The following is a 25,208-nucleotide window of genomic DNA, read 5'->3' on the forward strand; positions in this document are numbered from 1 at the left end:
AGTTACATTAACTACAAGAAGATAAAGTATTGTATTTAAATACTTTAATAAATTTGAATATTATTCTATGGAGTTTCCCAGTTGAAATTATTTCCCCTAGACTCTAAAATACCTTTAAATAACTCGGATCCAAAAATCTTGTTGCATAAGAAATAAATGGTAACAGGCCACATTCTGAAGTTCTTTAAAAAATTTCTTATTCGCAACATAGGCCTACCAGCTTTCTCTCACTAGATTTGAAGGCACTAAGATTTAGGCGTACTAGTACATGAATAACCCTGGTGTGTAAGCTGTACTAGTATACGTCGGAAACCTTGAAAGGGTTAAGTAACTTTTACAAACGTTAGTAATTCTTTATCTACCTGCATGCCACTGGCAAGACAGTGATAGTGCGAATGATGGTGAAAGTCTCTTTCGAGTCACCCTGCCTCAGTGGGAGACGACCAGCATAAAAAAAAAAAAAAAATAACATGCAGGATTCCAAGATATCCAGTTTTCCATGCTGAATGCAAGCATTGCACTGCATTACAAAATGTATTGTACAAGACATGTTCAAACGCTAATGAAACATTTTTTTTTTTTTAAACAAGTCAGCCGTCTCCCACCAAGGCAGGGTGGCCCAAAAAGAACGAAAATCCCCAAAAAGAAAATACTTTCATCATCATTCAACACTTTCACCTCACTCATACAAAAACCACTGTTTTTGCAGAGGTGCTCAGAACACAACATTTTAGAAGCATATGCATATAGAGAGAGACAACATATCCCTCCAAACTGCTAATATTACAAAACCCCTCCTTTAGAGTGCAGGCATTGTACTTCCCATTTCCAGGACTCAAGTCCAGCTATATGAAAATAACCAGTTTCCCTGAATCCCTTCACTAAATATTACCCTGCTCACACTCCAACAGATCGTTAGGTCCCAAATACCATTCATCTCCATTCACTCCTATCGAACACGCTCGTACACACGTGCTGGAAGTCCAAGCCCCTCGCCCACAAAACCTCCCTTACCCCTTCCTTCCAACCTTTTTGAGGATGACCCCTACCCCGCCTTCCTTCCCCTACAGATTTAAATGCTCTCCATGTCATTCTACTTTGATCCATTCTCTCTAAATGACCAAACCACCTCAACAACCTCTCTTCAGCCCTCTGGCTAATACTTTTTATTAACCTACACCTTCACCTAATTTCTACACTCCGAATTTTCTGCATAATATTTACACCACACATTGCCCTTAAACTGGACATCTCCACTGCCTCCAACCGCCTCCTCGCTGCTACATTCACAACCCAAGCTTCACACCCATATACGAGTGTTGGTACTACTATACTTTCATACATTCCATTCTTTGCGTCCGTAGATAACATTTTTTGTCTCCACATATACCTCAACGCACCACTCACCTTTTTTCCCTCATCAATTCTATGATTAACCTCATCCTTCATAAATCCATCCGCCGACACGTCAACTCCCAAGTACAGTGGACCCCCGCATAACGATCACCTCCGAATGCGACCAATTATGTAAGTGTATTTATGTAAGTGCGTTTGTACGTGTATGTTTGGGGGTCTGAAATGGACTAATCTACTTCACAATATTCCTTATGGGAACAAATTCGGTCAGTACTGGCACCTGAACATACTTCTGGATTGAAAAAATATCGTTAACCGGGGGTCCACTGTATCTGAAAACATTCACTTCTTCCATACTACTACTCCCCAATTTGATATCCAATTTTTCTTTATCTAAATCATTTGATACCCTCATCACCTTACTCTTTTCTATGTTCACTTTCAACTTTCTACCTTTACACACACTCCCAAACTCATCCACTAACCTTTGTAATTTTTCTTTAGAATCTCCCATAAGCACAGTATCATCAGCAAAAAGCAACTGTGTCAATTCCCATTTTGTATTTGATTCCCCATAATTTAATCCCACCCCTCTCCCGAACACCCTAGCATTTACTTCTTTTACAACCCCATCTATAAATATATTAAACAACCATGGTGACATTGCACATCCCTGTCTAAGACCTACTTTTACCGGTCTTCTACACACCCTAACTTGAGCCTCACTATCCTCATAAAAACTCTTTACAGCATTTAGAAACTTACCACCTATTCCATATATTTGCAACATCTGCCACACTGCTCCCCTATCTACTCTATCATATGCCTTTTCTAAATCCATAAATGCCATAAAAACTTTCCTACCTTTATCTAAATACTGTTCACATGTATGCTTCAATGTAAACACTATCTACACATCCCCTACCCACTCTGAAACCTCCTTGCTCATCCGCAACCCTACATTCTGTCTTACCTCTAATTCTTTCAATAATAGCCCTACCATACACTTTTCCTGGTATACTCAGTAAACTTATTCCTCTATAATTTTTACAATCTCTTTTGTCCCCCTTTCCCTTTATATAATGGGACTATACATGCTCTCTGCCAATCCCTAGGTTACCTGGTTACCTGGAGGTTACCTGGAGGTTATTCCGGGGATCAACGCCCCCGCGGCCCGGTCCATGACCAGGCCTCCCGATGGATCAGGGCCTGATCAACTAGGCTGTTACTGCTGGCCGCACGCAGTCCGACGTACGAGCCACAGCCCGGCTGATCCGGCACTGACTTTAGGTATCTGTCCAGCTCTCTCTTGAAGGCAGCCAGGGGTTTATTGGCAATTTCCCTAATGCTTGATGGGAGGCTGTTGAACAGTTTTGGGCCCCGGACACTTATGGTGTTTTCTCTTAGTGTACCAATGGCGCCCCTACTTTTTATTGGCGGCATTATGCATCGCCTGCCCAGTCTTTTACTTTCGTAGGGAGTGATTTCTGTTTGCAGATTTGGGACCATTCCTTCCAAGATTTTCCAAGTGTAGATTATGATATATCTCTCCCTCCTGCATTCCAACGAGTACAAGTCAGTGCTTCCAAGCGTTCCCAGTAGTTAAGGTGCTTGACAGAACTTATACGTGCAGTAAAGGATCTCTGTACACTCTCTAGATCTGCGATTTCACCTGCTTTGTATGGAGATGTTAATGTACAGCAGTATTCCAGCCTAGAGAGAACAAGTGATTTGAAAAGGATCATCATGGGCTTGGCATCTCTCGTTTTGAAAGTTCTCATTATCCATCCTATCATTTTCTTTGCACGTGCGATCGTGGCACTGTTGTGATCCTTGAAAGTGAGATCCTCAGGTACCTTCCCCTCTTTCATACATTTATTAAACAAAAATACCAACCACTCCAACACTATATCCCCCCCTGCTTTTAACATTTCTGTCATGATCCTGTCAGTTCCAGCTGCTTTACCCCCTTTCATTCTACGTAATGCCTCACGCACCTCCCCACACTCACATCTTGTTCTTCTTCACTCCTAAAAGATGGTATACCTCCCTGGTCAGCACATGAAATTACTGCTTTCCTTTCTTCGTCGACATTTAAAAGTTCCTCAAAATATTCTCACCATCTACCCAAAACCTTCATCTCCCCATCTACTAACTCCCCTACTCTGTTTTTAACCGACAAATCCATTCGTTCTCAAGGCTCTCTTAACTTGTTTAACTCACTCCAAAATTTTTTCCTATTTTCGTTAAAATTTCTTGACAATGTCTCTCCCACTCTATCATCTGCTCTCCTTTTGCATTCTCTCACCACTCTCTTTACCTTTCTTTTACTCTCCATATATTCTACTCTTCTTATAACACTTCTGCTTTGTAAAAACCTCTCATAAGCTAACTTTTTCTCTTTTATCACACCCTTTACTTCATCATTCCACCAATCACTCCACTTTCCTCCCGCACCCACTCTCCTATAACCACAAACTTCTGCCCCACATTCTAATACTGCAGTTTTAAAACTATCCCAACCCTCTTCAACCCCCCACTACTCATACTTGCACCAGCCCACCTTTCTGCCAATAGTTGCTTATTTCTCACCCGAACTTCGTCCTCCCTTAGTTTATACACTTTCATCTCCCTCTTGCTTGTTGTTGCCATTTTCCTCTTTTCCCATCTACCTCTTACTCTAACTGTAGCTACAACTAAATAATGATCCGATATATCAGTTCCCCCTTTATAAACGTGTACATCCTGGAGCCTACACATCAACCTTTTATCCAATAATACATAATCTATCAAACTACTTTCATTACCAAATATATATGACCCAGTCATATATACAGTGGTCCCTCGATAATCGTCGGGCTTGATAGTCGTCCTTCTCGGAAATCGTCGCATTATTTTCGTCCAAACACGGGCTCGCAAATGGTCGCTTGACTCGCTAATCGTCGTTCGTCCTGGATGCGTACTCACGGCTGAGCCGCCTCGGCCTCCCTTCCCAGCCTGTGTGCCATTGTTTACCAGTGAGCGACGGTCCCCTCACTTGTTCATACGAAATATTTCATAATATTCCATTCATTTTAGTGCTTGCAAGTGCTAAATAAGCTACCATGGCTCCAAAGAAAGCTCCTAGTGCCAAGCCTTTGGTAAAGAAGGTGAGAAATACAATTGAATTTAAGAAAAACATCAATGAACAATATGAAAGTGGCGTACGTGTGGCTGAACTGGCCAGGATGTATAATAAACCCCATACAACCATAACTTCCATCATGGCAAAGAAAAAGGAAATCAAAGAAGCTGTTATTGCTTGGAGAAAATTGTGGCCAGACTGTGTCCACAAGAGGGATTTTGAAGGGTTTGTGGCTGACCCTGATGAGCCTGTCAGTTGTGAAATCTATTGTGGCATTGGGGAGTTCCATGGGATTGGATGTGAGTTTGGAGGATGTGGAAGAGTTGGTGGAGGACCACAACAAAGATCTAACCACTGAGGAGCTGCAAGAGCTTCAGCAGGAACAGCAACAGATCAAAGCTCAGAATCTTGCTGCAGAGGCGGAAGAGAGATGGAAGAAGGTGCCTTCTTCAGAAATTAAGATTTTTGAAATGTGGGGTAGGAGAGAAAGATTTATGGAAAAACATCACCCTGGGAAGGATGTTGCAAGCCATATTGGCAATTTGTACAGTGACAGAGTCTTGGCCCATTTTAGGGAAGTTTTAAAGAGAAGCCAGAAACAGAGCTCTCTGGACACTTTTTTTGCGAGATAGGACTCCAGTGACTCTCAAGCTGGTCCTAGTGGCATTAAGAAACAGAGAAGAGAAGTATGTAACCCCAGAAAAGGACTTGGTACCTGAGGTGTTGATGGAAGGGGATTCCCCTTCCAAACAGTAACTAATCCAATCTCTCTCCTCCTCCAGTCTCCCATACACTAAGAAGAATTGCCAATAAAGTTAAGTGTTATGCTGTTAATGTTTCATTCATCATGTCCCATTGTATTGTTTATGTACTACATCTATATTTCATGCAAGAAAAATTTTTGTTTTAATACTTCTGGGTGTCAGGAACGGATTAATTGTATTTACATTGTTTCTAATGGGGAAAATTGATTCGAAAATCGTCTATTTCGATCATCGTCGCACTTCCAGGAACAGATGAACGACGATAAACGAGGGACCACTGTAGTTTACTTTCTTTCCTCTGCCTTTCATAAACGTCACCTCTAATAGGTTTATGACTGGACAAACCATAAAAAAAATCTATCTGAGAATGCATCTATTTATAAAATACTCCTCTTATATTACAGGAAGATATTACTTGTGTTCTTTGGATGTTTTTACCGATACACATGGCCACAGTTCTGCTTTTCCCAGCATGTTTGGTGTGGGGCAGGATTTTTTTTTTATTCTGTGCACACTCCCCACATACACACATTCATATCTAGGCCAAAATTTGCCACTCACAGCCTATCCAAGTGAGCTGAATTCATGACAAAGAACTACATGAGGGATCCTGAACTCTGATGTAGTTCTACATGACAGCCACTGAAAGGGTTAAACAGTGTATGAAGTATGCCATACCACAGGGAACCAGGCTGTGAATAATGCAAGTCTTATACCCGATTTTTCCTGACTTTGAAGTTGCTGAGCACTGCAATTTTGGGTTTGTTATGCACCTTATATCAAGAAAAAACTCGCTAGCTGCTGGGTCATCACAGGGCATGAGGAGTACAATAACTTCTTCTTTCAACAAACCAGCCGTATCCCACCGAGGCAGGGTGGCCCAAAAAGAAAAACAAGTTTCTCTTTTTAAGTTTAGTAATTTATACAGGAGAAGGGGTTACTAGCCCCTTGCTCCCAGCATTTTAGTCACCTCTTACAACACGCATGACTCACGGAGGAAGAAGAGTAAAATAATCTAGGTAATAAATTCTCACAATGATCAGGTTGTACTTAAATCCTTCCCCCCTCCCCACTCAAATTTGTCCAATTTTTAAAGCTACACTTGACCATTTACCATATACATATACTGAACACTTCATTTCAACTAACAATTGCTGGTACGATGCATGCACTCCACAAGCGGAGATCCCTCCACTTTAGCATACAGGGAAACTGTAAAACTGTTTCAAGAAAAATAGTCAGTAATGACTAGCAACATTGCACAGCACACTAACTCATGGGCACAGTCTAATAGTACTCTAAGATATTTTAGCATTGTATTTATGGAAATAATGAAGATATTTCTTAGTGCTCTCTATTTATGAAAAACAATAGGTTAAAAATTAACAAGTCAAAGAGTACAATATAATTCAACCTCATGGGTGATATACTGGGAACCACAACTGCCATAATTAAGGAAAGCCTCACCTTAAGAGATCGCCAAATGAAAGGATCATAAAGTGTGAAAATGGTTGTAGCAACAGTGTGATGTCTTTTTTGACGATGTATATAATGGAGAAAGTGATGCAGATTAGCTGACAGTCGCCCAGACATCGGGTCCACGTGGACAGCAGCAAACATAAAATCCTGAATGCATTCCTCTTCCAGAACCTAAAATCACATAAAAGAGCAGGTTTTAATATTAAGAACTCCAAATTCCTTTCTAGGTAACTTCATTAGGTAGTTACCCAAGAAAAACATCCAATCCGTAGGACAACAAACACTGAGGCAAAATGGTGGTTCACTGGACCCAAACCTCCCCCACTGAAACATGCAAGTATCAACAAAACTAACTAGATTCATGTTCATACTGTGCATAAAACAATTTTGAATTATATTTAAAGGGTTAGCAAGTACAAAGAATAGGGGGAGACATAGCAAAAGTTTGAGAGCAGTTGTTACCTGGGAAAGAAAATAAGTTAAATTCCAGACAAATAATATAAAGACATCAGTAAAAACAGGGAGATAAAGTAGCCCCTCACTGACTAAGAAATATGAAGACATGAAGAGAAGCATCAGCAAAGAGACTATATCAAGGCATTTTACAGTGGTCTGTGGTACTGGCTACACTTGTTTGATGAAGTCTTGAAAGTAATGGAAGTGTGCAGGAAGAAAATAAAAGCAAGAAAAGGATTATGCTCTTAGCAAGTCACAAGACGAGTGGGTAAGAAAGCCTCCAGAGGAAATAACAAGGCTTAGTGCACCAGATTTATAAATTGTAAGACCATAAAAAATGCAAAGGAAGAATAAAAAACAACAGACAAGACGAAAATCAAAGGGTAGAGTTTAAAGCATATACAGTATGTAGGTTGAGGTTATAACTTCTCTTAAAAGTGATCAAGAGTGACAAGAAACAAGAAGAGTCTAAGTATAAAAGGCAACAGCAATGACAGCCTTTCGAATGTAATCATTGTAATCAAGGACAACTATCCACTGCCACATATCAGAAGGAAAGTAAAATAAAAACTAAACTGGAGTGAATTAGAGGTGGGGTGATAGTAGTGCCAAGCCTCTCAACAACAATAACAATAATAATAATAATAAAAGCATTTTTCTAAATGTGGTTCAACTACGTCAAAGAATACTTGTGAAAAAATCCTTACACTTTACAACAAAATGTAAATCTAGCTAGAATCATGTACAGCATCCTCTCCTAACTAGGACACTGAACCTTTTCTACATAAAGATAAAATACACATACCTTCCTGACATCTCCCTGGCTAGTTTTCCAGGCTCTAAAGTAGATCTCAGCATACTTTTCACTCTGCAGTCTGGTACACCCCGGAAGTACCGATTTTATTTTTCTATGAAGACGAGAGATGAGGGATTGCCATGAGAAAAGTGCTGCAACCCATTTTACCCCCTCATCACTAGTCAGGAAGATTGCAGATGCAGCACAAGCAACCAGTTTTTCAACAAGTGGCTCATATTCAGGAGCAGTAAAATTGATTATTTGAAGAGACTCACGAAGTGCCCACAGTCTTGCCACATCTCTCTTCTGTTGAAAAATGAGAGTTTTCCAGTTGCTTTTTGCTGATGAAGAGAAGTTGCAAAGATTAGCAAGCAAATTTGAGTGTGTATATAAAAGAAGGAAATTAAAAGCAAACATATTTGATCAAAGAGCAAAGGGATGAGTAATAAATTTAGGCTGAGAGACTGAGTATCAGATTGGAAGGAGGAAGTACAGGGGAAGCAAATTTGTTCAGATATTTGGGAGTGGATCTCTTGGCAGACAGGTCCATGAAAGACAGGATGAATCAGAATTGATGAGGTAAAAAGGGTGGGTAATGCAATGAAGCATCTGTGGAGACAAAGAACATAACCATGGAGGCAAAAAAGGGTAATGTCTAAGAATATAATGGTACCAACACTACTAAGTGGGCATGAAACGAGGGTTTTATATTTAGCAGCGAAGAGGTTGAAAGGCAGTGGAAATGAGTTAAGAGGTGTGAATATTATGCAGAGAATTAACAGATTGGAGATTAGAAGGTATTATCCAAAGAGCTAAAGAGTGGTTATTGAGGTGGTTTGGACATTTAGAGATTAGAGGAAAATAGGATGACTTGAAGGCTATATAAATCTGTAGTGGAAAGGTGGGGCAAGTGTCATCCTAGGAAAGGTTGGAGGAAGGGGTAAAGGAAGTTTTATAAGAGAGCGGCTTGGACATCCAACAAGTTTGTGAGAGCGTGTTAAATAGGAGTGGAGGCAAGTAGTTTTTGTGATGATGTGCTGTTGGAATGAGATTAAGATTACATTTATGGGGGGATTTAGAGAAACCAGTTAGCTAGACTCAAGTCCTGGAGGTGTGAAATACAGTATGTGCACTCTGAGGGAGGGGTGGGAATACTACAGTTCAGAGGGGAATCTGAATTGTAGCATAGGTACATCTCTGGCAAGACAGTGGTAAAAGTGTTCCTTCTTTATCGGGTCATCATCCTACCAAGGTTGGAGATTGGCAGCCATGTTACATGTACAGTAAATCAGTATACGTATACAGTTCCTCCTAAAACACAAACGTTTATCTGCTGAACAGTCTCTCGGAGGCCTAAAAACATCTATCTATATTTCAATTTTGTTAAAGTGGTTTCTTACTGTTTATCAATCTTGTTTATGACTTTTAAAGTTACTACATCTTGCTTGTAGTCCTTAACCACATGTAATCCAATATTAATAGTCTAAAAAGGCTTACACTGTTTTTATTATAAGAACATAAGAATGGAGGAACACTGCAGAAGGCCTACTGGCCCATGCGAGGCAGGTCCTTATCAAAACGACCTCTACCTTAAGCTACCCAAGAAATAACTCCCGTACCCAATGACACCAATCAAACCCAGCCCCTCCCACTCATATATTTGTCCAGATTCTTCTTAAAGCTACCCAAGGTCCTAGCCTCTATCACCCCACTGGGAAGACTGTTCCATGCATCTACAACTCTGTTAGAAAACCAGTACTTAACTATGTCCTTTCTAAATCTAAATTTATCCAACTTAAATCCATTATTTCTGGTTATTACCTGGTTCGACACCCTCAGTACTTTATTACTATCTCCCTTGTTTATGCCCATCATCCACTTATACACCTCAATGATATCTCCCCTCATTCTATGCCTCTCCAGAGAGTGGAGATTTAAGGCTTTAAATCTATCTTCATATGGGAGGTTCCTTACACAGTAAATTATTTTAGTCATTCTTCTCTGTATGTTCTCTAATGAGCCTATATCCATCCTGTAGTAAGGGGACCAAAACTGAGCAGCACAATCTAAATGAGGCCTCACTAGTGATGTACAGAGCTGTAAAATAACTTTTGGACTTCTGTTACTTATACTTCTTGAGATAAATCCAAGTAATCTGTTGGCCTTGTTGTGCACACTAAGGCACTGCTGTCTTGGCTTTAGATTTCTGCTTACCATGACTCCCAAGTCTTTTTCACATTCTGTATGATCAAGCTCTACTTAACTTAGATTATAGCTTCGAGGGTTATTTTCATTACCAAGGGCTAGTACCTTACACTTATCCACATTGAACTTCATCTGCCATTTTTCAGACCAAGACATTAATTTGTCCAAATCCTCCTGGAGTTCATTGCTATCCTCCTCAGAGTGAATTATACGGCCTATCTTTGTATCATCAGCAAACTTACTCATTTTTTATTATTATTATCACACTGGCCGATTCCCACCAAGGCAGGGTGGCCCGAAAAAGAAAAACTTTCACCATCATTCACTCCATCACTGTCTTGCCAGAAGGGTGCTTTACACTACAGTTTTTAAACTGCAACATTAACACCCCTCCTTCAGAGTGCAGGCACTGTACTTCCCATCTCCAGGACTCAAGTCCGGCCTGCCGGTTTCCCTGAACCCCTTCATAAATGTTACTTTGCTCACACTCAACAGCACGTCAAGTATTAAAAACCATTTGTCTCCATTCACTCCTATCAAACACGCTCATGCATGCCTGCTGGAAGTCCAAGCCCCTCGCACACAAAACCTCCTTTACCCCCTCCCTCCAACCTTTCCTAGGCCGACCCCTACCCCGCCTTCCTTCCACTACAGACTGATACACTCTTGAAGTCATTCTGTTTCGCTCCATTCTCTCTACATGTCCGAACCACCTCAACAACCCTTCCTCAGCCCTCTGGACAACAGTTTTGGTAATCCCGCACCTCCTCCTAACTTACTCATGTCACTCGTAATCCCTTCATCAAGGTCATTAATGTAAATTATGAACAAGAGAGGGCCTAAAACTGATCCTTGTGGAATGCCACTAGTAACTAATCCCCATTCAGATTTCACTCCATCAATGTTAACTCTCTGCTTTCTATTTATAAGCCATGCCTCTATCCATGCTAGAACTTTACCTCCTATACCATGGGCTGCCACTTTTCTTAAGAGTCTCTTGTGAGGTACTCTATCGAAGGCTTTACTAAAATCCAAATAAACAATATCATATTCCTTATCACTGTCAACTGCCTCAAATGTTCTATTGAAGAACGTCAGTAAGTTTGTCAGGCAGGAACGACCTCTCGTGAATCCATGCTGAGATTCATTTATCAAGTTATGCTCTTCAAGGTGACTTCTAATAATGTCAGCTATAATTGATTCTAATAACTTGCCCACTATAGATGTCAGGCTTATTGGACGGTAATTTGAAGGAACGGACTTATCACCTGATTTGAATATAGGAACCACATTAGCCATCTTCCACAACTCTGGCATAACACCGTTAAGGATGGATGCATTAAACACATTCGTTAATGGCTGACTAATAACAAACTAGTGATATTACTGTATCCAGAAAAACTGTTCTAACAGAGAACTGTTCAGTGATGACATCAGGAGTTTCTAAGTATGTACACATCATTACTTTGTGCCCCCCCACTTCCCCCCCCCCTTTTTTTTTGTTTTACTAAGTTCCATACAGTACATATGCATAAAATACATTAACCTCAGCCACTTGTCATTTAAGACTAGGAGAAAGAGAATGGGAGGAAGAGGAGGAATGGTTCAATACAGGAAATCCATAAGTTTATATTGCCTAAAAAAAAAAAAAAAAAATTAGCTTTGTAGAGCTATACTCTTGTGGTATGATCGAACTTACTCGAGCAGTTTTACTTGTGGCAACATCTAGAATAAGAGGCAAGACATTCACGATGAGATGATCCTGCTCTTCGAGTCCCTTGAGCCACCAGAACTCACACAAGGTCACAACTCCAGTTTGCACTCGGCCTTCAAGCACACTCACCATCCCATGCAGCAACACTAGAAAAAAATGACCTGTGACAAATACCAATATTGCATCCTTAATTTTAACACACTGATAGCTATATACACTACATGACAGTTATATGCCTTACTGCTTGCTCATAGCACACAACTTATTACTACTGTTCCTGCATTTTTTGTACCATATAGTGTATGAGCAAGGTAACTTATGAAGGGATTCAGGGAAAACTGGTTTGCTAGACTAGAGTTCTCGAAGTGGGAGAGGCAGTGCCTGCACCCTGAATGGATAGGGATGTTGCAGTCAAGGTGACCTGAACTGCAATGTCAGCACACTTCTGGAAAAACAGTGAGTGAATGACTGAACGTGTTTTCTGTGTCGGGTCACCTGCCTTGGCGTGAGACAGCCATTAAGTTAAAGAAAAATTATAATTACTGGGAAGTACTAAATCCATAAGGGTCACACAGAATCTGGGGAATAGGGAGTAATCAGGTTTGATGCAAGGAAGGGGAGCCTAAGAATCCCTTGAATCAAGAGCCCTTCACCAACATCTTGGCACCCCCTACCTTGAGTATACCAGGAAAAGTGTATGATAGGGTTATTGAGAGAATTAGAGGTAAGACATAGTAGGATTGCAGATGAGCAAGGAGGCTTTCGAATGGGTAGGGGATGTGTAGATCAAGTGTTTACATTGAAGCATATATGTGAACAGTATTTAGATAAAGGTAGGAAAGTTTTTATTGCATTTATGGATTTAGAAAAGGCATATGATAGAGTGGATAGGGGAGCAATGTTGCAATGTTGCAAGTATATGGAATAGGTGGCAAGTTACTAAATGCTGTAAAGAGCTTTTATGAGGATAGTGAGGCTCAGGTTAGGGCGTGTAGAAGAGAGGGAGACTACTTCTCGGTAAAAGTAGGTCTTAGACAGGGATGTGTAATGTCACCATGGTTGTTTAATATATTTATAGATGGGGTTGTAAAAGAAGTAAATGCTAGGGTGTTTGGGAGAGGGATGGGATTAAATTATAGGGAATCAAATACAAAATGGGAATTGACACAGTTGCTTTTTGTCGATGATACTGTGCTTATGGGAGATTCTAAAGAAAAATTGCAAAGGTTAATGGATGAGTTTGGGAGTGTGTTTAAAGGTAGAAAGTTGAAAGTGAACATAGAAAAGAGTAAGGTGATGAGGGTATCAAATGATTTAGATAAAGAAAAATTGGATATCATATTGGGGAGGAGGAGTATGGAAGAAGTGAATATTTTCAGATACTTGGGAGTTGACGTGTCGGCGGATGGATTTATGAAGGATGAGGTTAATCATAGAATTGATGAGGAAAAAAAGGTGAGTGGTGCGTTGAGGTATATGTGGAGACAAAAAACGTTATCTATGGAGGCAAAGAAGGGAATGTATGAAAGTGTAGTAGTACCAACACTCTTATATGGGTGTGAAGCTTGGGTTGTGAATGCAGCAGTGAGGAGGCAGCTGGAGGCAGTGGAGATGTCTTGTCTAAGGGCAATATGTGGTGTAAATATTATGCAGAAAATTCGGTGTGGAAATTAGGAGGTGTGGAGCTAATAAAAGTATTAGTCAGAGGGAAGAAGAGGGGTTGTTGAGGTGGTTTGGTCATTTAGAGAGAATGGATCAAAGTAGAATGACATGGAGAGCATTTAAATCTGTAGGGGAAGGAAGGCGGGGTAGGGGTCGTCCTCGAAAAGGTTGGAAGGAAGGGGTAAGGGAGGTTTTGTGGGTGAGGGGCTTGGACTTCCAGCAAGTGTGCATGAGCGTGTTAGATAGGAGTGAATGGAGACGAATGATACTTGGGACCTGACGATCTGTTGGAGTGTGAGCAGGGTAATATTTAGTGAAGGGATTCAGGGAAACCGGTTATTTTCATATAGTCGGACTTGAGTCCTGGAAATGGGAAGTACAATGCCTGCACTCTAAAGGAGGGGTTTCGGGATATTAGCAGTTTGGAGGGATATGTTGTGTATTTTTATACGTATATGCTTCTAAACTATTGTATTCTGAGCACCTCTGCAAAAACAGTGATTATGTGTGAGTGTGGTGAAAGTGTTGAATGATGATGAAAGTATTTTCTTTTCGGGGATTTTCTTTCTTTTTGAGTCACCCTGCCTCGGTGGGAGACAGCCGACTTGTTAAAAAAAAAAATATTCTTACTAGTGAAAAATAACTAAGTACAAATGCTTTAGCTGTAAATAATCAAGAAAGTAACATCAGTGACCATGATAATGCAGTGTCACTGCAAAACAAACCATAATGTCATATAGATATTTATCTATAATTTTTGTGTTAACTGTGAACTATTTTAGTAGTGGTATCGTGATTTTATTCTGCAAGTAGGAAGTACCTTTCTTGTGTAAAAGCCACACCAGAGAAATAAATCTCTTGCAAATATTTTAACTACTACCCGAGTACTGAAAGTACATATACATGCTTAAAAAATTAAATAAGGTTACCACCTGTTGACAATTATGTTCCCAGAGGAAAACTAAGAAAATAAAAATAATACATAAAAATAATACATTTAGGGGAAAGTGTTAAACCCATACAAGTCACAGCACCTGGACAATGATAGGTATCATGTTAGATCCAAGGAATGGGAGAACAGGTTCAATTTCTTGGATCAAGAGCCCCTAACCTGCATCAAGGAACATCCTTCAGGGGATAGTAAGACAATTTTCACTCCACCTAACTAAGAATTAAAGCTGAAGACGATGTACCAAGAACAAAAAAAAATCTGAACAAATTTTTTTTCTGAAAAATCAATTGAATTTTATTATATTTATTGGAACTAAACTAATAGTGGGACTTGTCACAGTTGCTCTTTGCTGATGACACTGTGCTTCTGGGAGATTCTGAAGAGAAGTTGCAGAGGTTGGTGGAAAAGTTTGGTAGGGTACATAAAAGAAGAAAGCTGAAACCGAATGTAGGAAAGAGTAAGGTAATGAGGATGACAAAAAAAATTAGGTAACGAAACACTGGATATCAGACTGGAGAGAGAGTATGGAGGTGAATGTATTGAGATATTTAGGAGTGAATGTGTCAGCAGATGGGTCTACGAAAGAGGAGGTGAATCATAGAATTGACGAGGGGAAAAGACGAGTGGTACACTGAGCAGTCTGTGGAGACAAAGAACTTTATCCATGGAAGCAAAGAAGGGAATGTAAGAGAGTATAGTTATGAGGCCTGGTCACAGACCGGGCCGCAGGGACGTTGACCCCCAGGACTCTCTCCAGGTAAACTCCAGGTAAACCAATGTAGTGAAACATGGGTGGTGAATGTTGCAACAAGGAGGAGGCTGGATTCAGTGGAGATATCGTGTCTGAGGGCAATGTGTGGTGAATATAATGCAGAGAATTCGTAGTTTGGAAACTAGGAGGAGGTGCGGGATTACCAAAACTATTTTCCAGAGGGCTGAGGAGGGATTGTTGAGGTGGTTAGGACATCTAGAGAGGATGGAACAAAATAGAAAGACTTCAATAGTGTATAAATCTGTAGTGGAGGGAAGGCAGTGTAGGTCAGCCTAGGAAATGTTGGAAGAATGGGATAAAGGAGATTTTGTGTGAGGGGCTTGGACTTCCAGCAAGCATGCGTGAGTGTGTGAGATAGGAGCAAATGGAGACAAATGGTTTTGAGGACTTGATGTGCTGTTGGAGTGTGAGCAGGGTAATATTTACGAAGGGATTGAGGGAATCCGGCAGGCCAGACTCGAGTCCTGAAGATGGGAAGTACAGTGTCTGCACTCTGAAAGAGGGGTGTTAATGTTGTAACTTTATAACTGTAGTGTAAGCACATCTCTGGCAAGACAGTGATGGAGTGAATGATGGTGAAAGTTTTTCTTTTTCGGGCCACCCTGCCTTGGTGGGAAACGGCCAATGTGTTAATAAAAAACAGAAAAAAAAATTGCACAAGGTGCAAAATATTCAAAAAAATAAATTAGTTTCACAATGATATTAAAAAGCTCATCAGCTAATTCCAAGAATTTGTCTGGGATGAAAACTTCTCCATCTTTGAAAGTGTTGAGGTAGATGTAGGCAAAATCCACTATTCCTTCCATAAGCTTCTCATTGTATGGCTGATGAAGTTCCTACAAGGATTACACATGATACAGAACACCTCAAGATTAAGTTAATATCAATCAGAACAACACCATATACAATACCCAGCCTCACTAAGGATTCACAGATATTACTCCATATGATCTTTGTGTGTCAAGTATGAAATTTTAATTTGCATTAAAATTTCTTACTTTTATCAAAATAAGTGGCAAAAATAACAACATAGGGACTGCACAAATGCTGGTTAATCTAGTGGCAACTAGAAGGACCATCACTACCAATGTATTAAGTATCATCTAAACTTTTTCACACATTTGTGGTTTAGGGTAAACTAGTTGATATGTCAGTAGGATAACTTGGCTTTACTTCTACGTCACAACTTCATCAAATTCATTTTATTCTTAATTAAATTCATCTTAATATTAATTAATGCCAAGTTCATTTAACCATTTAGTAGTACAAGGTACAGAATCCACTTTAGATTACTGACTAAACATACCTCTGCCTCTTTGTCTTCTTCACTTTCTCCTGCCATTTCTGCACTTTTTCTTGGCTCTGAATTTTGCCCATTTTTCTGCACACTGTCCATTTGATCTCCATCTTGTACCTGTTGAGACTGATGATGATTCACTTCTTCCTCTGGCCTACTGTCACCAACAAATTTTTTAAGTTGTTCATTGACCCAAGAGTGAAGACTCGTCCACATCCACTCTATTTGCGTTCGGCTTAATTCCAACACAACTTCTTCCAGATCGACAGTGCTTCGTTTACTTCCCTTAAATAAATGATACAATATTTTTGAGTATACAAATGCTGCATATAGAAATTTCTTACATTATGTTACAACTGGATGTCTCATGGTTTATCACACAACTGTCAAAATATAAAATACAAATGTAAACATTATACATATAATACACTGTACCTAAGTGCTTTTCTCACTGAATTTTGATACGAGGAATAATTTATAAAACTTATTACAAATTGCTATACAATATGCTTTTCACAAGAATTACCACTCATGATAATAAACAAAACAAAGAAGTATACACAGTACAGCATATCATATCAAGTCAGGTGATATTGTATATACTGTGCAAGGCAAACTATTACAAAAAACTTACATGGTTTTGAATTAGTTTTACAAAATCTGCATGATGACCTTGTTCCACTGCTGTCAGGAGTTCTTGCTTTGCCATCGTACTGAGTAGGATAATGCACAACTCAACACCTGATGCAAGTATAAGCATTAATACAGTATGTACACAGATGATAATGACATGTGATAAAGATGCTGGATTTGGAAATGAAGACATAGGTGGAGATGATAGATATGAAGATAATAAAGATGTTAACAAAGAAATGAGATGATGGCAAGGGAAGAAAAAAAAAATGATTATGGCAATATGATAACATCTGGATTGATTTTTAACCTGGAGGGTTAGCCACCTAGAATAGCCTAAATAAAGTCTGTGGCGCATCAGGGACAGTCGATCTTATAGCCACTAGGATCCTTCAATCTTTTCACCCAGGATGAAACTCAACAGTCAGCTAACAACCAGGTACAGTGGACCCCCGACATTCGATGGCATCGACATTCGATAAATCCGACATTCGATGCATTTTAACGCAAAAATTTCGCCTCAACATTCGATGGAAAACCAGACATTCGATACGAGTCGTACGAGACGTGTCCACGTGTGGCCTGAACTGCACCGTGTGTGCCAGTGTTTACAAGCCAGCCAGTGTGTGCGCATCTAAGGATACATTCGGTACATTCCATATTATCCATATTATCACTGTTTTTGGTGCTTGTTTCTGCAAAATAAATAACCATGAGCCCCAAGAAAGCTTCTAGTGCCAACCCTTCGAGAAAAAAGGTGCTAATGACTATTGAAATGAAGAAAGATAATTGCAAAGTACGAAAGTGGAGTGCGTGTGTCGGAGTGCATGATGATTTGGTAAAAAAATTGCCTGCAACTAGTGGTGATGTGAGTGAATTTAAGGCCAGCAAAGGTTGGTTTGAAAGATTTAAGAATCGTAGTGGCATACACAGTGTGGTAAGGCATGGTGAGGCTGCCAGTTCAAGTCCTAATGGAAGGGGATTCCCCTTCTAAACACTAACACCATCCACACACTCCCCTCCTCCCATCCCATCAATCACACCAGATTTTTATTAAAGGTAAGTGTCAATTATTCTATTTTTATTAATCTATTGTTATTGTTGTTACTGTAATTATTCTATTGCATTAAACTTAATATTTCATGAGGTAATTTTTTTTTCATACTTTTGCATGTCTTGCACGGATTAATTTGATTTCCATTATTTCTTATGGGGAAAATTAATTCGACTTTCGATATTTTTGACATTCGATAGCTCTCAGGAACGAATTAGTATCGAATGTCGAGGGTCCACTGTATTTTCTTACAGAGGCAGCAGGTGTAAAGAAGCATAACCAATATTTCACCCTTGTCAGGGAGCAACTCCTGGTCCTTCAGTGTGTGAGCCTAAGACAGCATCAACCAAGTCATTAGTGCCCATCACCATTATTTTATTTGCATTGTATGATATTAATAGTATGTTTTACATTATATGTATATAGACATATATGTACATAGAGAGATTTATTTACCATACAAAAGTCAGGTAATGCTTAACTCTCAACACCCTAAACACAGCCAATTTTTCTTTCCTAAGGAAAATTCAGAACGTCATAAAAATTCCAACAAAATTTTTAATTACGTACTTAATTTTAAAAACTACAAACTCCCCCTGGACATAAGTAGGTAAATCAAGGGACTATGCCACTTCCGTTTTTCACTCAGTCCACTGGGGGTTCAATATTTATGGCTTCTCTGCAACTCTTAAGGAAGCTACTTGCAAGGGTACTGTACAGTGTCCAGTGGCTTGGTAGGCAACGCTCTCGCATCACAGATTGTCTTCAGTTCAATCCCTGGTATGGGTGGAAACATTAGGCATGTTTTCTTACACGTGCTGTCCCTGTTAACCTAGCGATAAGTAGGTACCTGGGTGCTAGTAGACTGATTTGGATCGCATCCTGACTGACTTTCTTGAGTTATCCTTGGTGGCTAACCCTCCCCCAGGTTAAAAATCTGAACAAACCTCATCTTATCCTGCTCAAGGATATTTTCTTCAGATTATTAACCCTGAGAGTAACACAGGATAACCCACAAAAATCAGAATGGCATTGAGAACAGTTCATCTTATTTCCAATTTGTTCCTCTAATCCTCTCCTCACTGGATGCAACCCCCATAACAGTCACCCAACACCCAGGTACCTACTTACGTACTACAAGGTGAACAGGGCAGGTGTAAGGAACACACCAACACTTCCACTCGTACCAGGAACTGAACCTGGTTTCTCAGTGTGTAAGCCAGGGTAGCTACCAAATGAGCCTTCCTCCATGGAAGGAATAGCATTTCTTAATTCCTCGGATCATGATCTAACTAGCATCAAAGCACTTTCAAAACAGCCTGCCTCAGCTTACACTGAGGAACCAATTTTGTCCCCAGAGATGAGGAAACAGATGTTTCCATACACCTGCTGCCCCTGTTCACCCAGCAGCTATTATGTAAATGGAAATGGAAATAGTGTCACTTTGCCTGACTTTTTTGGGTTATCCTAGATTCTCTACATATATACTGCTATGTATGATAATGTATGTAACTGTATTTGTGTATATCTGAATTTGCTTACTTACCAACGAGTTGATAAATAAGATGCTTGTACAACACTTGCGAATCTTTATTAAAAAAACGTTTCACCAGCCAGTAGTTTCTTCTGACCATTACGAAGAAGAATAGTAGACCGAACACCCTTAGAGTCGGAGTGTTCGGTCCATAATACAGATTCCCAAATATTGCACAAGTGTCTCATTCTAAGATTAATAGTTTGTAGATGGCTGGGTGACGGATGTTGGTTGCATCCCGGGGGAGAGGACAAAAGGAGCACAATGGTAATAAGCCCGGCAGTGTAACATGGCATCATAGGGTTATCCTGAGGTATTAACCCTTCACTTAAATAATCCCATCAAAATGTTACTCCGGACATTATACCATCGTAGTATATATATATATATAGTACTTACCAGGAGCTTCTCCTCATACCTGGGTCATATTAACATGTAAAACTGATATTATATATTACCTTGTTTTATTCACTATAATTCAGATTATTATATTTATAATGCTAAACCTGTAGGAGTTATACAGCACCTGGGTGAAGGGAAGGCGTTCTAGTTTGATTCAAGGAACTGGAGCACAAAACCAATTCCTTGGATCAAGAGCCCTCACCAGTATCAAGGAACTTCTGGAACTGATCCTAAAGGAACCGTCACAGTGTTTGCCTTCACTAGGTTATCCATACTTAAAAATCTATATAACTTACTATATACATATGTGTCCTTAATAACAATCTACCATCAAAAAACAAGTCAAAAACGTCAAAATAAAACGTAAACAAAAACCCTCCGAGTTGACGAGTCATACCACTTACCTTCTTTCCCTTACAATACATCAACATTCACAATTAAAACACAAGTAAAACACCCACAAAATACCTTATTTACTGGCCCAAGTCAAGGTAAGAGAGAGAGAGAAGCAGTAGAGGTGTGAGAGCAGCAGCAACAGCAGCAGCAGTGTGATGCTTGGCGGCCTCACAGTTTAAACTGTGTTCCAACACTCTCACAACTCACTAATTTACCCACAGATATACATCACAATTATTATATTTGGATATTCATGAAAAAATAAAAGTTTTATTTATTTATTTCCAGTGAGGTGGGAATAAATTGTATAAAATACTGAAATGATGGGCAAAATAAATATAAATGTGCAGACACAGTGGGTTTTATTAAGGCACAAATAGATTTGTTTGTGACTTGATATAGTTTATTCGAGTCCTTTATTTCCAGGTACAGATACACATAAGTACCGTTATCATATATTGGTTGACATGTGTGTAAATTACTTAGGATCCCCTCCCCCTAAGAAGGTCAAAGTAACTTATTTCCACTGGTGTCCTGGGTTCGAATCTTCTCTGGTACGGCCGACAAACATTAGGGATGTGTTTCCATAAGTCCCCTCCTGTCCCTGTCCCTGTCTCTGTCCCTGTCCCTGTCCCTGGTCCTGTTCCTATCCCTGTCCCTGTCCCTGGTCCTGTTCCTGTCCCTGTCCCTGTACCTGTCCCTGTCCATATCCATGTCCCTGGTTCTGTTCCTGTATCTGTTCCTGTCCCTGTCCTTGTCCCTGTCCTTGTCCCTGTCCCTGGTTCTGGTCCTGTACCTGTCCCTGTTCCTGTACCTGTTCCTGTCCCTGTCCATGTCCCTGGTCCTGGTCCTGTTCCTGTACCTGTTTCTGTCCCTGTCCCTGTCCTTGTCCCTGTCCCTGGTCCTGGTCCTGTACCTGTCCCTGTCCCTGTCCCTGTTCCTGTTCCTGTTCACCCATCAGTAAAATAGTTACCTGGGTGTTAGTCGACTGGTGTGGGTCGCATCCTGGGATGCGTAATTTCGCCAAATTACGATAGATTGATGGATCCATTTCCGACCAGCGAAGCTGGACCAGGAGCTGTAACTCGACCGCAAAAGCTACATATAGGTGAACACACACATAATTTAATATACATCTTTTATTTTGAAGAATAAAATCCACAGTACTCTTAATTAGAGCAGTTTCAATTAGCCCGAAATTTAGAGATAAGATAAGATAAGATTTCGTTCGGATTTTTAACCCCGGAGGGTTAGCCACCCAGGATAACCCAAGAAAGTCAGTGCGTCATCGAGGACTGTCTAACTTATTTCCATTGGGGTCCTCAATCTTGTCCCCCAGGATGCGACCCACACCCAGGTACCTATTTGCTGCTAGGTGAACAGGACAACAGGTGTAAGGAAACGTGTCGAAATGTTTCCACCCGCCGGGAATCGAACCCGGGCCCTCCGTGTGTGAAGCGGGAGCTTTAGCCACCAGGCCACCGGGTGTAACCATGTAACCATGACTACGATAGAATTATAAATGATATTTTATCTAATACTTACATAATACAAGAACCCTCAGAAAATCAACATATTTTAATTTTTAAAGGAGTGAACTGATAAGCCAGTGGAAGGCCTCAGTCAGATAACCAAAACCTCCAGTGATTAAACCGTCTCCTGTTTCCTAATGAATCTTACCTAATAAGTCACTATGTACACCGAGAGGTATACTTTCCTCGAGTTTGTTTAATCCATAAAATAGGGGTTAAATTATTCTTGTTACTCTGTGAAAATGTGAGATACAGCCTTAAGGGCTCTGTCGTAAATGACAGGTTTCGAACCTTATTAACCTAGGCCCACCAGGCCAAAAAGTTACTTTGACTTTACTGATTTACTATGGGTAATATGTACATATGTTACGCTACTTTGTAAGACAATTGTAATAATATAAACTTGTGTAATGTACATAAATAAACATATTAGTTATTTCCAAGGGAAACTGCACGAATTTTTGTCGTAGTTTGAGAAACTGTTCCAATAATTGACTTTATTCTGATAAGTAATTATGATTATTATTATACTCAGAGATGATACAGTGCCTGTAGAGGGGGAGATGATACAGTGCCTGTAAAGGGGGAGATGATACAGTGCCTGTAGAGGGGGAGATGATACAGTGCCTATAGAGGGGGAGATGATACAGTGCCTGTAGAGGAGATGATACAGTGCCTGTAGAGGGGGAGATGATACAGTGCCTGTAGAGGGGGAGATGATACAGTGCCTGTAGAGGGGGAGATGATACAGTGCCTGTAGAGGGGGAGATGATACAGTGCCTATAGAGGGGGAGATGATACAGTGCCTGTAGAGGAGATGATACAGTGCCTGTAGAGGGGGAGATGATACAGTGCCTGTAGAGGGGGAGATGATACAGTGCCTGTAGAGGGGGAGATTATACAGTGCCTGTAGAGGGGGAGATGATACAGTGCCTGTAGAGGGGGAGATGATACAGTGCCTGTAGAGAGGGAGATGATACAGTGCCTGTAGAGGGGGAGATGATACAGTGCCTGTAGAGGGGGAGATGATACAGTGCCTGTAGAGGGGGAGATGATACAGTGCCTGTAGAGGGGGAGATGATACAGTGCCTGTAGAGGGGGAGATGATACAGTGCCTGTAGAGGGGGAGATTATACAGTGCCTGTAGAGGGGGAGATTATACAGCGCCTGTAGAGGGGGAGATTATACAGCGCCTGTAGAGGGGTAGATTATACAGCGCCTGTAGAGGGGGAGATTATACAGCGCCTGTAGAGGGGTAGATTATACAGCGCCTGTAGAGGGGGAGATGATACAGTGCCTGTAGAGGGGGAGATGATACAGTGCCTGTAGAGGGGGAGATTATACAGCGCCTGTAGAGGGGGAGATTATACAGTCACCCTGCCTTGGTGGGTCACCCTGCCCTGGTGGATCACCCTGCCTTGGTGGGTCACCCTGCCTTGGTGGGTCACCCTCCCTTGGTGGGTCACCCTGCCTTGGTGGATCACCCTGCCTTGGTGGGTCACCCTGCCTTGGTGGATCACCCTGCCTTGGTGGGTCACCCTGCCTGGGTGGGTCACCCTGCCTTGGTGGGTCACCCTGCCCTGGTGGATCACCCTGCCTTGGTGGATCACCCTGCCTTGGTGGGTCACCCTGCCTGGGTGGGTCACCCTGCCTTGGTGGGTCACCCTGCCCTGGTGGGTCACCCTGCCTTGGTGGGTCACCCTGCCTTGATGGATCACCCTGCCTTGATGGATCACCCTGCCTTGGTGGGTCACCCTGCCTTGGTGGGTCACCCTGCCTTGATGGGTCACCCTGCCTTGGTGGGTCACCCTGCCTTGATGGATCACCCTGCCTTGATGGGTCACCCTGCCTTGGTGGGTCACCCTGCCTTGATGGGTCACCCTGCCCTGGTGGGTCACCCTGCCCTGGTGGGTCACCCTGCCCTGGTGGATCACCCTGCCCTGGTGGATCACCCTGGCTGCTGATTCACCGCAGTTCGTGTGATACTGCCTTCGCCTCATAACCGAAGGACACAGGTTTGATCCCGGCACGAATGGATATGTTGTGTGTTTCATTACTTCCGTTCACCTGACAATATAAGTACGTACCAGGGTGTTTGCTGAGTGTTGTGGGTCATATCCTGGGAAAGAGGATCAGAAGTCCCCAATTTTATTAAATAAGCCCTAAAAATAGTTCTCTTGATTCGTAATCCTCCGATTAAAATCGATTTCCTTGATGAGTGGAAAATTAAAAGGTATATGTGGTAGCTTCAGGACACAAAAAAATCAATAGATCGGTACTTTTTATTAATAGAGCACCACAGAGCAGCGCATATGGAAGACTATGAGAAATACATGTACACACAGGAATGTCCTCTGCAATGGCTGACTCAACATTTTCAAAAAAAACCACATACATTGGAATATATGGGCATGACTACGTGTCTTAAAATATGTTAAGAGGCAGGTCATTAATCTACTCTGCTATGAAACTCTTCCATTACATTCTAAGCATACATATTTCTTCAATACTATGATGTAACTTAAGTCAAGTTTTCCACTGATGACTCAGTATAAATAGTCTTGTAACAGAGGCTTAAATACATATATAACCGAGTCACATACAGTTAACATTATAAATATATATAATACAGAGTAGTGACGAAACTTATATGAAATAATACATATCTTACAAGAAGAGACCTAAGTTAACTCAGACATAAAATAACGTTTGATTAGATATGCTGTAACTTATACAAAATTAATATTACTCTCGTCAAATAGAGTATCTTTACTTAAATCTAATATATTAACATATGAAAATGATCCATTACGGTACTTACATGGGGAATCCCTGAGTCAGTAAATTGTTGAAGACTTTAATTGGTACAGTAGCGCTGATTTTAGTAGCCCATTTTTGATTTATTAAAATAATATTTAGTAAGTACAGAACACGACTCGACGGAACAGTCATCACTTCTAATCAAGTATTATAATCAAGGGGAAATGCCAAACCTGTAGGGGTCATACAATACCTGCGAAATGGGAGGTAATGTGGGTTGATCCAAGGATGGGGAGGGGAACCACAATTCCTTGGATCAA

At 40.8% G+C, this 25,208-nt stretch overlaps 1 protein-coding gene across 2 annotated transcripts in view; it reads right to left on the reverse strand.

Annotated features, from left to right (window-relative positions):
* Positions 1 to 20,822, reverse strand: part of LOC128690247 (condensin-2 complex subunit G2) — a 55,764-nt gene extending 34,942 nt beyond the window's left edge. Inside the window, exons 1-7 of one of the 2 annotated variants that reach the window (XM_070090617.1) lie at positions 20,669 to 20,822; positions 17,212 to 17,318; positions 16,587 to 16,862; positions 15,998 to 16,116; positions 11,880 to 12,042; positions 7,985 to 8,281; positions 6,712 to 6,894 (exon numbers count right to left, since the gene is read on the reverse strand). In XM_070090617.1, the coding sequence (XP_069946718.1) occupies positions 6,712 to 6,894; positions 7,985 to 8,281; positions 11,880 to 12,042; positions 15,998 to 16,116; positions 16,587 to 16,862; positions 17,212 to 17,286 (1,113 nt within the window). In that variant the 5' untranslated portion in view covers positions 17,287 to 17,318; positions 20,669 to 20,822. Of the gene's footprint in view, positions 1 to 6,711; positions 6,895 to 7,984; positions 8,282 to 11,879; positions 12,043 to 15,997; positions 16,117 to 16,586; positions 16,863 to 17,211; positions 17,319 to 20,668 lie in introns of those variants that run through there. The other variant, XM_053778835.2, reaches the window with a different exon arrangement.
* Between the last annotated feature and the right edge of the window lie 4,386 nt (positions 20,823 to 25,208).

Source organism: Cherax quadricarinatus, chromosome 32 (genome assembly GCF_038502225.1).
Source record: "Cherax quadricarinatus isolate ZL_2023a chromosome 32, ASM3850222v1, whole genome shotgun sequence".
In the NCBI taxonomy this organism is placed as follows: domain Eukaryota; kingdom Metazoa; phylum Arthropoda; class Malacostraca; order Decapoda; family Parastacidae; genus Cherax; species Cherax quadricarinatus.